Consider the following 16,739-nt stretch of genomic DNA (forward strand, 5'->3'; position numbering starts at 1 on the left):
TTCTTTTGGGAAAGTATGCTTGAATTTGAAATATTCGATATTCACAATATTTTAAAATTTTACATAGTCGTCAAAATGATTGCGATATTATCGGTAATATTCGATATATTGCCCAGCCCTACTCCGCATATAACTTGCATTTTGTGGTTATATACTTATCTGTCAAATGTTAGAAAGTCTAGAAAGATATAATACTTATATGTAAATTCATTTTAAAACAAATGAAATAACTTTACATTTTGATAGATGGATAAACATAAACAACAAGATTTAAGTGTGTGAATTAATGAAAGCATTAATTTGATTTATTTTTGATTTTGGCAGATCTGCTCCTCCAACCACACAGGAGTTCATCAACAGTTCAGCTCTTCCCACAACAGTGAATGAAAGAAAGCTGAAAACATGACTGATCCAGAACCCTGCGGAATAAAACTGGAAGATGCTGAAGAACAAATAGGTTGGTGTATATTCTTCATTCTTCACTATGTTTATAAAACTTCAAGCAGTTACTTGGCGTACTGGCACTTGTGGTTAAAGGCATTGACAGTACGTAAGTACACTGAAGCTAAGCAGGGTTGAGCCTGGTCAGTACCTGTATGGGAGACCTCCTGGGAAAATCTAGGTTGCTGCTGGAAGGGGTGTTCGTGAGGCCAGCAGGGGGTTCTCACCCTGTGGTCTGTGTGGGTCCTAATGCCCCAGTGTAGTGACGGGGACACTATATTGACAAAAAGCTTGTTAAACCGAGATTCTGACTCTCTGTGGTCATTAAAAATCTCAGGATGTCCTTCGAAAAAGAGTAGGGGTGTAACCCCGGCATCCTGGCCAAATTCGGCCATTGGCCTCTGATCATCATGGCCTCCTAACCATCCCCATATCTGCTGATAGGTTTCATCACTCTGTCTCTTCTCCACCAATAAGCTGGTGTGTGGTGGGCGTTCTGGCGCAGTATGACTGCCGTCGCATCATCCAGGTGGATGCTGCACACTGGTGGTGGTTGAGCAGATTCCCCCTTCTATGTGAAGCGCTTTGAGTGCCCAGAAAAGCGCTATATAAATGTAAGGAATTATTATAAGTCACTAATGCTAAAAAAAAATTCCCTTTCAAAAAGAAAAGACTTGCTGTAAAAAATGAAAAGAATAATTTGAGCCAGTATTGTCTTCAACTGTTGTTTTGAAAAGAGTTGTTTTAAAATAAATAACATCACAAAAGTAACATCACAAAAAAAACATCACCACCCCTCGTGCTCTACCGTTATCTTTCTCTTAGGAGTCTAAAGCCCAAAGTATCCTTCACTTTTTACGCGTACACAAGGGACAGCGTACAGTGTGTATGACCCGAATTTCGTCATCACAATAGTACGCGCATACTGTGCATACGTGCACCACCTGATTTTTGTAACTGTGCGTACTTTCGTACAAAGTACGCACAGTTACAAAAATCAGGTGGTGCGCGTATACACAGTATGCGCGTACTATTGTGATGACAAAAGGTCACAAGCGCATTGAAGTTATTTTGCAGTAATCAGATGTTCTACAAGGTGGTAACACAGGCTATTTTTTCAAAGTAGAAAACAAAACAGAGACAGAACAGCAACAACAAAATAGCAGAGACTGCAACAACAACAGACGCTCACATTGACAAGTGCTTGGGAGTGAGAGGGTATGAGACAGCCCAGCTTTGGTTAAAAAGAGTTCAAAAATATTTGTTATCGGTCATAAATTATAGCGGAAAAATGGAGCAGACACTGGAGATGGATGAAGCTTCCTTGAGCGCATGTGTCGACCATTTGCGTTCGCACACAACATCAAATGGAGTATACTTTGAAAGACTACGCGTTCAACTGTACGCATACGCTAGGTGGTCTCTTTGAGGGTTCCAAGGAGGACTTTGCTAAAAAACACTACTGTTATTGACAGCTTCTGTGCAGGGAAATAGTTGGACACCATGAAGAACTCTGCCCCCTCCAGCCAAAAGAGCCAGGTGATCATAAGCGGAGCGTGTGTAAGGCTTAGCCTTCCTCTGGCCATGGGGACTTGGGGCAAAAATGCCAGCAAACTGAACAAAAATGCTCCTGCACAATTTACCTTTTGCAAACAGCTTGATTGACCGGTGATCTGACCAATCATAACGCCGATTTCACCATTTTGTCCAACAAACAAATCAGACAGGAGCATAGATTAACTTCGGTAGATTTAAAGAAAGTCCCTTTGGCTTAGACTTGAAAAATTGTGTGTATGACGTCTTTCCACGGTTGAAATAAAATGTGTTCTGATGTTCGTTCATGTTTCTTTAAATACTCAAAGTAAAGAAGAAAAGACGATCGGTTCACGTGTCGATTGATCTAATAAGGCAATACAGTGACCTGTCAAGACACATTAAAGCGCCACAAAACCGTAATTGTTATTTGAATTACTTTAAAAACATTTTAGTCTATAAAAACACACTTACAGTCTGTGAGTCAGAACAGCCGGTATACAGTCCTCCGTAAAATGTGCTGCACACATCTGAATATTTGGGTTGAACTGTTCTGGAACAGTGTTGAAAATACAGCTTAACCACTGATTTCTAGTCCTGTCCTCTTTTGGAAGGCCAAACAAAGTAGTTTCGCTTTCACAGCGAGAAACACGGTGGGCTAGAGTGAGCGGCGGACGGAGGCCTAGAGTGAGGAATGGCCGGTGGCCTAGAGTGAGCGGAGGCTGGAGTGAGCGGCGGCCGGCGGGCTTGAGAACAGCCAGCGGGCTAGCGGCAACCACATGTGACAACCCCGGGCTGGACTCCGCTTTGTCCACGGTGAAAGCATCCACAGCGCGAAGTTGATTTATTTCCTCAGCGACCAGCACGGATCAGCTCCAGGCATGACAAAGCAGATATCGTCCTCTTTTGGAAGGCCAAACAAAGTAGTTTCGCTTTCACAACGAAACACAACGCCTTCACGACATGGCGGTGGCAACAACAATACTATAGCGAGAATAAAAGTTTTTACAGCATTGTACATCATAACCAATCACACACGATTCTGTTGAATTTATGCATGAAGTAACCAATCAGAGACATTCTGGACTTGGCGAATTCTCATCATAAACAACAAAGTGCAGATGTACGTACAGCTTTAGTGATTATATTGATAGTTTTTTTTTTTTGAGAGTGTTTAAACTTGCAATAAGTTGAAGTTAGTGAAAATGTTCTTTACTCGCTTTCTGTATATTATTTTTTCGCTGTTTGAATAGCTGTACATGAAAATGTAAATGAAAACGTTATAATTATCAACTTAAAATTTTTTTATTAAATTGTGATCACGTTAAATACAAATTTAGCCCTAAAAATATTGTATTAGCCTGCATGACACCCATATCTGGTACTTGCCTAAAAAGACGGGTTTATGATGTTTGTAGGTAATAGATATACAGTAGGCTATAGTGAGAGAGAGGGAGGGAGAGAGAGAGCGGGGAGGGGGGATGGGATCAGAAAAGGTCTGTGAGCTGGAATTCGAACTCAATGCCCGAGGCACAACTGTGCCATATGTCGGCGTGCTGCCCACAAGGCTGTCGGTGGTGACAACTTAGTCTGAATTTAGCAGAGCTCAAGGATGCCAATAAGTTAGTCCTCCTTGACTCCCGTCTCTCCGTGGGGACTATTAGTTGTGCTTTGGATGGCTTTGCTGAACGTTCCACAACCAGAAATTTTGCTGCCTCGAGTCGCCCCCAAGCTGTCGTTTACTCAGCAGCACTCCAGGCCAGCGTCTGCATCTGCTCAGCCCCAGCCTAACACTTCATGGCGGCTCAGAAGTCATCACAAGGGATGTGTCATTCCTCCCCAAGTGAGCCAGTTCTTCTGCTGCTTCCAGTCAGAGCTTGAAGTGAAACAAGGCTTCTGCACGGCTAAGTGCTATCAATTCCCGAAGCACCAGGGGCCCCACCCTAAGCTAGAGCTGGACCTTGAGCAACCCCTGCAGCTTTGATGCTCCGAGACCGAGGAGGTTCATTTCCGTCAAGGCTGGACTACCCTCAAACCACCTCACTTTGGGGCATGGTTTACACTTTAGATTTTGACAACGATTTCCATGTCCTCAAAGCTGAAGTCCAAACCCTGCTAGCAAAGGTTGCTGTGGAGAGCAGTGCTTAATTTGAGCCGGATCCTGTTCCGGAAAATGTTAAATTTTGGATTTTTGTGTTCCGGTATTTGTTATTAAAGATCTGGCATTAAGCATTAGATTGTGACAGTGCGTGCGTGCATATGAGACATGCAATTATGTAGATGTATTTGGAGCATGATTTGTAGATTATGTATTGGTCCTCAACATATTATTGACCAATCAGCTTTCTTCAGTTCAAAATCGCTCTCGTTGATTGGTGCTACTGCTTAACCCACTCTCTGCACTTTTTTGTGAGCAGCAGAACGTTTGGAGAGAGTGTAATAATACCAGAAATACCTAAAATAATTCCAAATAAAGTGAAATATTATAATGTATAAACATTATAAACACTATAATCATAGCCTAGTTCCCCTCACTCCAAAATAAATAATTCAAATGTAACTGTATGCACTGCAAAACAGATCAAGAATGAAAAAATATAAAGAAACCAAAACAAAGTGAAACTGAAAGTAGGCTACCGTTGGACTCACGTACCTCTCTCATTCGGCACAAATGAATCCAATGTGTCCATATTTGCAATGTATTTCAATGTTAAAAATATTATTTATAATGTAGACTAGGCTTCATGCCCGTTCGCATATCGACGGAAAAAATAATTCTCTTCACATGCACAAAAATGCGCTTGGCATAACAGCAGCTGTAGACCGGTTATACTAAGGACTCTTTAAATTGATATGTTTGGGTGACTGTATTTTATTTGAATAATGAACAAACTGCAATGGCAAGTTTGAATTGCTAGAGTGTGTGTTCGTGTGTATGTGTGTGTGTGTGTGCGCGAGGCGCCAGCGCGATCAAACAGCTGACACATTAAATAGGCTACTCCATTTTTGGTCATACAGAGTAAGACAGCCTGCAAAGTGTTAAAAAAAACTAACACTAGCTTCTCTATTCTTTTTGTATTCTATCTATTTTCTTTTTATTTATTAGGCCTATAGCCTATAATAAAAAAAAAGCTTCCATTGTCCTCATTTGTAAGTAGCTTTGGATAAAAGTGTCTGCTAAATAACTGCATGTAAATGTTTACTTTTATTTGTGCACACTCGCAATAAGAAAAGAACATTTGTGTTTTTGTAATTAAGCAAACAAACAGGATGCGCGTTCTGTCATCTCGGTTCTCGGTTTCCTTTCTGTGAACTTGTTTGCAGATCGCCGCGCCTCACATCTGTTTTATATCTGTTAATTATTTGTCAGATATATTTCCCATATTTATACCTTTTCTATATAGATTATCATCATTTTATTTTTATGGAAACAAATTGTTATTTTAATTAACTTACATATATTTGCTTTTAAAGTCATATGATGCGATTTCAATTTTTCCTTTCTCTTTGGAGTGTTACAAGCTCTTGGTGCATAAAGAAGATCTGTAAAGTTGCAAAGACTAAAGTCTCAAATCCAACAAGATATTCTTTATAAAAGTTAAGAGTCAGCCACACCTACCTAAAACGGCTCGTTCTAACACGCCCCCACATATCTACATCACTATGTGGGAAGATTTGCATAACGCCGCCCAAATGTTCACGCAAAGAAAGAAGGCGTAACTTTTATTCTCACTGTAGTATTGTTGTTGCCGCCGCCATGTCGTGAAGGAGCTGTGTGCTTCGTTGTGAAAGCGAAACGAGGATGAAAAGAGGATGATATCGCTTTGTCATGCCTGGAGCTGATCCGTGCTGGTCGCTGAGGAAATACTTCAACTTCGCGCTGTCGATTGCCGGATCGGCTTTCACCGTGGACGAAGCGGAGTCCAGCCCGGGGTCGTCACATATCACAATATGGTAAGGGACGTAACATTTCCGTCACACGCTTGAGGTATTCGGCCAATCACAACGCACTGGATAGCTGGCCAATCAGAGCACGCCTCGCTTTTTCAAACTGATGAGCTTTGTAAAAATCGCCGCGTTTCAGAAAAGGGGGGCATAGAGGAGAAACAATAATGTACAGTATGTGGAAAATAATGTGTTTTTTGAACCTTAAACCGCATAAACACATTTCATTACACAAAATACACAAATAATGTTCTTTTTAGCAGCATCATATGACCCCTTTAAATAAATACATAAATACAAATTTAAAATGTGCTTTCTCAACATTTCAGTATTGCATCAACTATAAACACATAGCAGTAGAGGTCTGCATTCCCGCGGCTCTCGACCGGATTTTTTGCGCCGCAGGATTAAATTCCCAAATAAAATGCAGTAGCAGTAGGTAAATCTGGTGTAATTTAAACGGGAGCAGGCAGTCTAACAATATCCCGTTCCCGACATCCATTTAGAACAGCATATCTGCGCTTTATTCTTATTGACCACTGGTACAGCTTGCGCCCAGGATGCACGCGCTGCACGCATGCTTTAAACGTCACGCGTTTTATTTGCTTGGTCTGTGTGCACCATGTGCATAACAATGCTCAGAGCAGGCTGTATGTGGTAAATATACGGACCTCAGACAGAACTGGCAGGTTGTCGATGAGTGACAGAGCAGAATAAGGATGGAGCAAAGTGGGAATGCGCTGTCCTTGAAGGACGTTCAACTCGATTTTGTTTATATTTTGCTTAGCCTATCATTTTAAATGAAAGATGTCTTATTTATTTTTCTCTGCGACACTTTCCCTACTGTGTTAACCGAAAGATGTCAAACGAATTTAGTATTTTGACAAGACGAACAAAAAGCTAATAGGCTATTTTTGTACAACCTACGTTTTTATTATTTTTCTCTCTGCTACACTTTTTCCCTATTGTGTTGTCAATGTTAAACGAATTGTATCCTGACAAGACGAATACAAATAAGAAATACAAATTTTGTACATTTTTATTTTCTCTGACACTTTTTTCCTACTGTGATGCATTAAATATTAAACGAATTTTGTGTCTTAAGATAATTCGTATAAATTCAAGTCAAAGTCAATAAATTCATGACTCTTGACAAGACGAATAAAATAACATTTTTTTTATTTGTCAGCCTATCTCTCTTTCTTTCAGTAGCGGAAATTTAAATGTGAGATTCTGGAAACCAGATCTAACTTTAGCGGTAACGGTCGGGTCGGGAAGAAAATTATTCTAAGCGGACAGCGGGTGACCAAAGTGTGAATATATAGCAGGAGCCGGTGGGTGCAGAATAGAACCTTGCGGGAGCGGGACTAAAAAAACAGTCCCGTGCAGACCTCTAGATGGCAGCCTCGGGCTCATTTCATATTCAAATAGCTCCCATCATTCAGATTATGCCAGAACGAAGTGAAGAGAGGTGAATGCGGACATTGCAGTGATCGCCTTATTGATAAATGGTGCAGGGGTCGTTCAAAAGTAAAAATATAGAATAAATGCATTTGATTTCTTAACCAACTTCAAACGTGACGTTTTAATCTCTAAAGGTAATATGTGGAATATATGGAAAAGCTCCACTAAATAATAGCACTAATAAGTGAGGGGCGGGGCTTTGGCAATCGGCGCTACCAATGACCAGTCAATCTACTCCACAGCCAATCACGGGCCCCTTCCTTTTCCGGGCCCCGGGGCTTCAGCCCCACCTAGCCCAATGGTTAATGTGGCCCTGGTGCCATGTACTTAAAGCAGATGATGCATATACATAAGATTCACAAATACCAAAATGACGTGTCTCTCACATACACTCTAAAAATGGCTGGGTTAAAAACAACCCAATTTGGGTTATTTTGGCAACCCAGCGCTGGGTCAAAAAGGGACGAACCCAGTGCTGGGTTGTTTTAACCCAACAAGTTGGGTTATTATGTCTGACCCAGCATGCTGGGTTGCTTTTTTATGGTTTAATATTACTAAACTGCTAGGCTAAAATGAACCCAAATCGAGCTAGACATTAAACCTACAAATCTTGTTTTGTAGGAATGGCTATCAAAAAGTAAATATTTATTTAAAACAAGAGAAAACAGTCAAAAGTAACATGCATGTAAGAAGAAAATGCAGAAAAGTATGGCATTGACAGCTAGAGTTTATAAATGAAGCATTGAACATTTGTTGAATATAATGTTTAAGATCAAATTTGACTTTTTTTGGTCAATTTTATAAATTGTATAAAAATATTATGTAAAAACACTATTATACAATAGTTGTACAATTAGTTAAGTTCTTTACAAACTATTCTGGCATGACAGTAAATAAACCACAACATTAACACTGATATTATAACATTTATCAGAAACATATGCGTGAAAGAATGTGAGCATGTGTATGAATGAGTGTAAACTCCATTTCTACTAAACAACAACACAAAACAAGCATTTAACATTTAGTTTTTTTACAAATTATACACTTACAGTTTGTTTCATAGTCCATGAATACAGATCAGGCATCGCTGCCAATTTTCATGATCTCTTTAGCATAATTGATGTAGTCATGAAGAAGCCCCATCAGCACAGCAAAGGCATGTGACATCTTTTACATTATCCAGGGCAGCCTCCTCCTTTAAAACCACTGTTCCATCAGTTTGGGGGAAAGGGCATTCTCCTCCTCTTTGACCAGCATTCATCCCAGTCACCACCTGTTCTTCATCAGTGGCCTAAAAAGAGAAAAACATTTGAAAAAAGAAAACATTTAATTAAAATCTATCCATTTTCAGATAGAGGTGCATCCACATCGGTAAGGATAGGTAAATAGTCTGTTTTATAATTTCAACCACATTGTGTGGTTGTTTAATGTCTCTGTAATGGCAGCACTAGTGTGAGGGCATGTAATATTGTTTAAATAAATATATTGCTTTCAGAAAGCTACTTCTTTACTGAAACATTAAAACAGACATGACATTCACATACCTCACAAATTTTAATGTACGTGGAGGGCTGCTCTTTAAAGGGTTAGTGCACCAAAAAATGAAAATCGTCATAATTTATTCTCCCCCATGTTGTTCCAAACCCAAACAAACTCTGCTAATTTTTGGAACACAAATAAATATATTTAATATTCTCTTAATTTTTGTCCTCTATTGCAAGTCTGGGAGACCAATATTTTCTTCTGAACAGACATGTTCACTATGATATAATTTAAGATTTATTCATAAATAAATATTGGCATGGATTACTTCTACAATAACTCTGTATTTTTCATGAAGAAGCCCCATCAGCACAGCAAAGGCATGTGACATCTTTTACATTATCCAGGGCAGCCTCCTCCTTTAAAACCACTGTTGCATCAGTTTGGGGGAAAGGACATTCTCCTCCTCTTTGACCAGCATTCATCCCAGTCACCACCTGTTCTTCATCAGTGGCCTAAAAAGAGAAAAACATTTGAAAAAAGAAAACATTTAATTAAAATCTATCCATTTTCAGATAGAGGTGCATCCACATCGGTAAGGATAGGTAAATAGTCTGTTTTATAATTTCAACCACATTGTGTGGTTGTTTAATGTCTCTGTAATGGCAGCACTAGTGTGAGGGCATGTAATATTGTTTAAATAAATATATTGCTTTCAGAAAGCTACTTCTTTACTGAAACATTAAAACAGACATGACATTCACATACCTCACAAATTTTAATGTACGTGGAGGGCTGCTCTTTAAAGGGTTAGTGCACCAAAAAATGAAAATCGTCATAATTTATTCTCCCCCATGTTGTTCCAAACCCAAACAAACTCTGCTAATTTTTGGAACACAAATAAATATATTTAATATTCTCTTAATTTTTGTCCTCTATTGCAAGTCTGGGAGACCAATATTTTCTTCTGAACAGACATGTTCACTATGATATAATTTAAGATTTATTCATATATAAATATTGGCATGGATTACTTCTACAATAACTGTATTTTTGAAGCTTGAAAATACTGATGATCTAGACTTTCAATGGATTAACAAAAAATGATGAGAGAAAATTAAAAATATCTTCATTTGTGTTCTAAACAAAAAGTCTTATAGGTTTGGAATGGCATGAGGACAAGTAAATTATTTTTTGTGTGAACTATTCCTTTAAGAAAGGAAGACCAAGAATGATGACTCTCCAAATCAGACAACTCCAAAGTTGGTTTGAGTTCTGCAATGAAAAACACGGACGTAAATGGTTTAAATAAAATATGAACATGTAATCATACTGTTGTTGCATCAAAATGTGAGGTAAACAGGCAGGAGACGGCAGAAACATTTATTTTCTAAAAATAACTCCAATCAATCTCAAAAGAATAATGCTCTCCTATGCCTCTGGCTGTCAACATCTACAAAAACAAACATTATTTTACTCTTAGTAAAAAAAAACTGATAACATGATGGAATTATGAACTTTACTTACGTTAACCGTCTTTCCCTCTCTTCTGAAGAAGCGGAGAAAATCGCCTCCTCACACAAGCAAGGTTCTGTGTTGTTAACACCTGGTGCGGGCACAATGAAGACACAAATCTCAACATGTCTGAAATATAACATGCAAAACATTACTTTGAACAATTATCACTTCATCAGCCTCAAAATAATTAGGCTAGTCTTTATTACATAACGCCGTTTCCTTTAGGAAACTACATTTAGTTTAACCGCGAAAAAATATATAACGAATGAACATGTAAATATGTTAATAACCCTCTCTTAACACCTCAACAAATTTAAATATTATAAAATCTTATGTAAATATGACATAAGACACTCACTGACATTATATTAAAGTGGTCATATGATGCGATTTCAATTTTTCCTTTCTCTTTGGAGTGTTACAAGCTCTTGGTGCATAAAGAAGATCTGTAAAGTTGCAAAGACTAAAGTCTCAAATCCAAAGAGAGATTCTTTATAAAAGATAAGAGTCAGCCACGTCTACCTAAAACGGCTCGTTCTAACACGCCCCCAACATGTCTACGTCACGATGTGGAAAGATTTGCATAACGCCACCCAAATGTTCACGCAAAGAAAGAAGGCATAACTTTTATTCTCGCTGTAGTCTTGTTGCCGCCGCCGCCATGTCGTGAAGATACTGTGTGCTTCGTTGTGAAAGCGAAACTACTTTGTTTGGCCTTCCAAAAGAGGATGATATCTGCTTCGTCATGCCTGGAGCTGATTTGCTGGTTGCTGAGGAAATACTTCAACTTCACGCTGTGCGTCGCCGGATTGGCTTTCACCGTGGACGAAGCGGAGTCCAGCCCGGGGTCTTCACATGTGGTTGCCGCAGGCATCACAATATGGTAAAGGACATAACATTTCCTTCACACGCTTGAGGAATTCTGCCAATCACAACGCACTGGATAGTTGGCCAATCAGAGCACACCTCGCTTTTTCAGACCGATAAGTTTTGTAAAAATCGACGCGTTTCAGAAAGGCGTACATTAGAAACAATAATGTACAGTATGTGGAAAATAATGTGGGTTTTTTTTACCTTAAACCGCAAAAACACATTTCATTACACCAAATACACAAAATAATGTTCTTTTTAGCAGCATCATATGACCCCTTTTAAAGCACCTCTTCCATTCAGTAAAAGAGTAAAACAGACTAAGACCAAGACTATTTCTGAGGCGAAATCCGCGTCCGCGTATTTTTCAATATAAGCTCTTTTCTGAATATTTCCGCCTTCCATGAAATCTCAAGATACTACCGGACTCAAACAATGAATGATGACTTTACATTTTTAATCTTTACTTACCATAAACCGTCTTTCACTCGGACTCGCTTCCATCTGAAGACGCTGAGAAAATGGCGGCTTCTCGCACTGGTGTCGTCGAGATACGTCCGATGTTAACGTGACGTTCGTGCTCTCTTTCACGTCTGCGTTCCCAACCCAGCACCGCTGGGTTATTGATCAAGATCAATTTTCAACCCAAAATTGGGGCTTTTTCAGACCGATAAGTTTTGTAAAAATCGACGCGTTTCAGAAAGGCGTACATTAGAAACAATAATGTACAGTATGTGGAAAATAATGTGGGTTTTTTTTACCTTAAACCGCAAAAACACATTTCATTACACCAAATACACAAAATAATGTTCTTTTTAGCAGCATCATATGACCCCTTTTAAAGCACCTCTTCCATTCAGTAAAAGAGTAAAACAGACTAAGACCAAGACTATTTCTGAGGCGAAATCCGCGTCCGCGTATTTTTCAATATAAGCTCTTTTCTGAATATTTCCGCCTTCCATGAAATCTCAAGATACTACCGGACTCAAACAATGAATGATGACTTTACATTTTTAATCTTTACTTACCATAAACCGTCTTTCACTCGGACTCGCTTCCATCTGAAGACGCTGAGAAAATGGCGGCTTCTCGCACTGGTGTCGTCGAGATACGTCCGATGTTAACGTGACGTTCGTGCTCTCTTTCACGTCTGCGTTCCCAACCCAGCACCGCTGGGTTATTGATCAAGATCAATTTTCAACCCAAAATTGGGTTAAAACAACCCAACGTCCTTACCCAGCGGTCTCAACCCAGCATTTGGGTTGAAAAAACAACCCAGAATTTTTTAGAGTGTATGCTGCCTGAGCTGCGGCTTTTTGCATGCGTGCGTGCGCACAGAAATGGTCTATCACAGCACGCAGGTACCGCACTGAAATCTCTTTCGCGCTGTCTCACGCTTGAATGGCTTAAAACACTTTAATGTTTAAACTGACAATGTTTAAAACATGTGAGAATGTTAAACTTTCCTGAGGAAGCAGCACTAGCCCTATCGTTCAGATAGGTGATTAGTTAAACACTGGAGCATCCTGTTAACCGCAGGTAACATTAAGCATATTGTACTCGCAGGTCAACATAAAATATCTTACGTACCACTACTGGTAAACAAGCCAGTGTAATGTAAATATGTCTGAAAGGTCTGCAAGAGATCTCGTCACACCCCTAGTACTTAAGGCTGTATGAGGCCCTCCTTTTGAGCTGCTTAAAACGACCAGTAATTATTATAAAATATATAAATTTTATATGAAGAAATATCTGAACAGTTTCATTTTTATATTTATTTAAATCTGGCTCACAATTTTTAAATTTTTGAAAAATTTTGAAAAGCTGGCTTGTACTTATTAAACATTTAGTAATACTTCTCACTACAAAACCTGTGCCTGTAATGTTTTATTAGTACTTGGATAATAAAAGTACCCAATTCAGATAAATGCTTCAAAATGTTTATACTTTCTACTGTTTTCTCAAGTTGTGCATTTTTTCCTTTCACATTAAAAAAAAAAAAAAAGATTCCGAGAACCTTTTTTTTACTAAACATTTTTACTTTAATTTTAGACTTGATAGAAGAGAACAAGGAGATTGAAGAACTGATTAAAGAGGGGGAGAACCATCATGTCAAAACTGAAGAAACACCCTGGAGATCCTCATTGACAAGAAGAGACAAAACATGGCCTGAGTGTGAAAAGAGTCTCTCATGCAAGCAAAATCTTGATATTCACATAAAATGTCATCTTGAAGGGAAGCTGTACACATGTGATCAGTGTGAAAAGACTTTCACAATAAAAGGAAACCTTACAAAACACATGAATATCCACACTGGAGAGAAGCCGTACACATGTGATCAGTGTGAAAAGACATTCACGGTAAAAAAATACCTTACAAAACACATGAAAATCCACACTGAAGATAAGCCGTACACATGTGATCAGTGTGGGAAGAGTTTCACACAAAAAGGATACCTTGATGCACACCTAAAAACCCACAATGGAGAGAAGCCGTACACATGTGATCAGTGTGGGAAGAGTTTCACACATAAAGGATACCTTGATGCACACCTAAAAACCCACACTGGAGAGAAGCCATACACATGTGATCGGTGTGGGAAGAGTTTCAGACAAAAAGGAGCCCTTAATGTACACATGAGGATCCACACTGGAGAGAAGCCGTACACATGTAATCAGTGTGGGAAGAGTTTCAGACTTAAGCAAACTCTTAAAGAACACATGATGATCCACACTGGAGAGAAGCCGTATGCATGTGATCAGTGTGGGAAGAGTTACACACAAAAAGGAGCCCTTAATGTACACATGAGGATCCACACTGGAGAGAAGCCGTACACATGTGATCAGTGTGGGAAGAGTTTCAGGAAATGTGATGTTTTTAAAAAACATCTGCTTACTCATTCTAGAGAGAGACTAGAAAACTGTGACCAAAACAGTAGAACATTTCTAAAGGACCGTCTGAAAGCTCATACGAAGGAGAAGCCTTACATATGTTATTTATGTGGAAAGAGTTTTAGTCAGATGGTTGCATTAAAGATACACCAGAAAAGACACATCGGTGTGAAGGTTCATGCTTGCTCTAAGTGTGGGAAGACTTTTTTTACATATGGTGCGATGAAAGTGCACCAGACAGTTCACACTACAGAAACACCTTACAAGTGCTCACACTGTGACAAGAGCTTCAAACGGTCAGACTACCTGAGAATACATGAGAGGATCCACACTGGAGAGAAGCCGTATGCATGTGATCAATGTGGGAAGAGCTTCAGACTAAAAGAAATGCTTAATCGACACATGGATATCCACAATGGAGAGAAGCCACACACATGTGATCAATGTGGAAAGAATTTCAGACAAAAAAGGAACCTTATCAAACACATGAAAAGACACACTGGAGAGAAGCAACACACATGTGATCAGTGCGGGAAGGGTTTCTTAGACAAAGGAAACCTTAAAGACCACATGAATATCCACACTGGAGAAAAGCCATACTCATGTGATCAGTGTGGCAGGAGTTTCGCACATAAAGGAAACCTTATCAAACACATGAAAAGACACACTGGAGAGAAGCCACACACATGTGATCAATGTGGGAAGAGTTTCGCAGAAAAGGCAACCCTTAATGAACACATGAGGATACACACTGGAGAGAAGCCACACACATGTGATCAGTGTGGGAGGAGTTTCACACAAAGAGGAACCCTTATTGCACACAAGAAAACCCACAGTGGAGAGAAGTCATATACCTGTGATCAGTGTGGGAGGAGTTTCACACAAAGAGGAACCCTTATTGCACACAAGAAAACCCACAGTGGAGAGAAGTCATATATCTGTGATCAGTGTGGGAGGAGTTTCACACAAAGAGGAAACCTTATTGCACACAAGAAATCCCACAGTGGAGAGAAGCCATATACATGTGATCAGTGTGGGAGGAGTTTCAAACGAAAAGAAAGCCTTCATGATCACATGAGGATCCACACTGGAGAGAAGCCGTACACATGTGATCAGTGTGGGAAGAGTTTCATACGAAGAGTAACCCTTTACAAACACAAGAAAACCCACACTGGAGTGAAACGGCACCAGACAGTTCACACTACAGAAACACCTTACAAGTGCTCACACTGTGAAAAGAGCTTCAAACGGTCAACACATCTACAAATACATGAGAGGATCCACACTGGAGAGAAGCTGCACACATGTGATCAATGTGGGAAGAATTTCAAACGAAAAGATAAACTTCATGATCACATGAGGATCCACACTGGAGAGAAGCCATACACATGTGATCAGTGTGGGAGGAGTTTCACACAAAGAGGAAACCTTATTGCACACAAGAAAACCCACAGTGGAGAGAAGCCATATACATGTGATCAGTGTGGGAAAAATTTCAAGCGAAAAGAAAGCCTTCATGATCACATGAGGATCCACACTGGAGAGAAGCCGTACACATGTGATCAGTGTGGGAGGAGTTTCATACGAAGAGTAACCCTTTACAAACACAAGAAAACCCACAGTGGAGAGAAGTCATATACATGTGATCAGTGTGGGAGGAGTTTCACACAAAGAGGAAACCTTATTGCACACAAGAAAACCCACAGTGGAGAGAAGCCATATACATGTGATCAGTGTGGGAGGAGTTTCAAACGAAAAGAAAGCCTTCATGATCACATGAGGATCCACACTGGAGAGAAGCCGTACACATGTGATCAGTGTGGGAGGAGTTTCATACGAAGAGTAACTCTTTACAAACACAAGAAAACCCACACTGGAGTGAAACAGCACCAGACAGTTCACACTACAGAAACACCTTACAAGTGCTCACACTGTGAAAAGAGCTTCAAACGGTCAACACATCTACAAATACATGAGAGGATCCACACTGGAGAGAAGCCGTATCACTGCCATTCATGTGGGAAGAGATTCACTCAATTATATTCTTTAATCTGTCACAAATTACATGTCTGCATGTCTGAAATTACAGTAAGTAGATGAAGTTCTGATCCTGTACTTCCAGGTGCTAGGTAGGGCTGCATCAAGTAATTATTTTGCTAATCGATTAATCAGAGATTATTAGAATGATTAATCAACTATTCTTTGATTATTTCACAGATTAACCAGTATCTTTATTAATTATTTGGCTTGTGGAGTTTGTTAAAATGTTGAGTTACACCCATTCTAACTAATAAATAAAACAAGGAAATCACTTCAGTTTTTAAACATTTATTTTTAATATAGTTTGAGTAAACTGAATTATTATCCTCTTCAGGTTTTCTGTCCTCCTCAGTAGTCATCAATACACCAACTTTGCTCAGAACTGAAACACAAAAATAAATGGGAATTTCACAACACATAGGAGGCTAAAATATGAATCTATAAACTATTGTTACTTAGATCCCCTTGTGAGCACTGTGGCCGGCAATCTTGAGAACGCTGAGGCTTGTCTGAGTTAATTATAAAATTTAAGACCATTTTTTTATGAAGGCA

At 39.4% G+C, this 16,739-nt stretch overlaps 2 protein-coding genes across 3 annotated transcripts in view; both read left to right on the forward strand.

The window, feature by feature from the left end:
• LOC107570600 (zinc finger protein OZF-like) overlaps window positions 1-16,739 on the forward strand; it is a 92,827-nt gene that overhangs the window by 38,904 nt on the left and 37,184 nt on the right. The gene's annotated exons all lie outside the window — the stretch shown is intronic.
• Window positions 302-16,663, forward strand: LOC107570599 (zinc finger protein 271-like). The gene is made up of 3 exons (XM_016256833.1): window positions 302-457; window positions 13,309-13,532; window positions 13,617-16,663. Exons 1-3 carry the CDS (start codon window positions 403-405, stop codon window positions 16,245-16,247), a joined length of 2,910 nt encoding a protein of 969 aa, XP_016112319.1. The 5' UTR covers window positions 302-402; the 3' UTR covers window positions 16,248-16,663.

Source organism: Sinocyclocheilus grahami, unplaced genomic scaffold, assembly GCF_001515645.1.
Source record: "Sinocyclocheilus grahami isolate Dianchi unplaced genomic scaffold, SAMN03320097.WGS_v1.1 scaffold1482.1, whole genome shotgun sequence".
Taxonomy (NCBI): domain Eukaryota; kingdom Metazoa; phylum Chordata; class Actinopteri; order Cypriniformes; family Cyprinidae; genus Sinocyclocheilus; species Sinocyclocheilus grahami.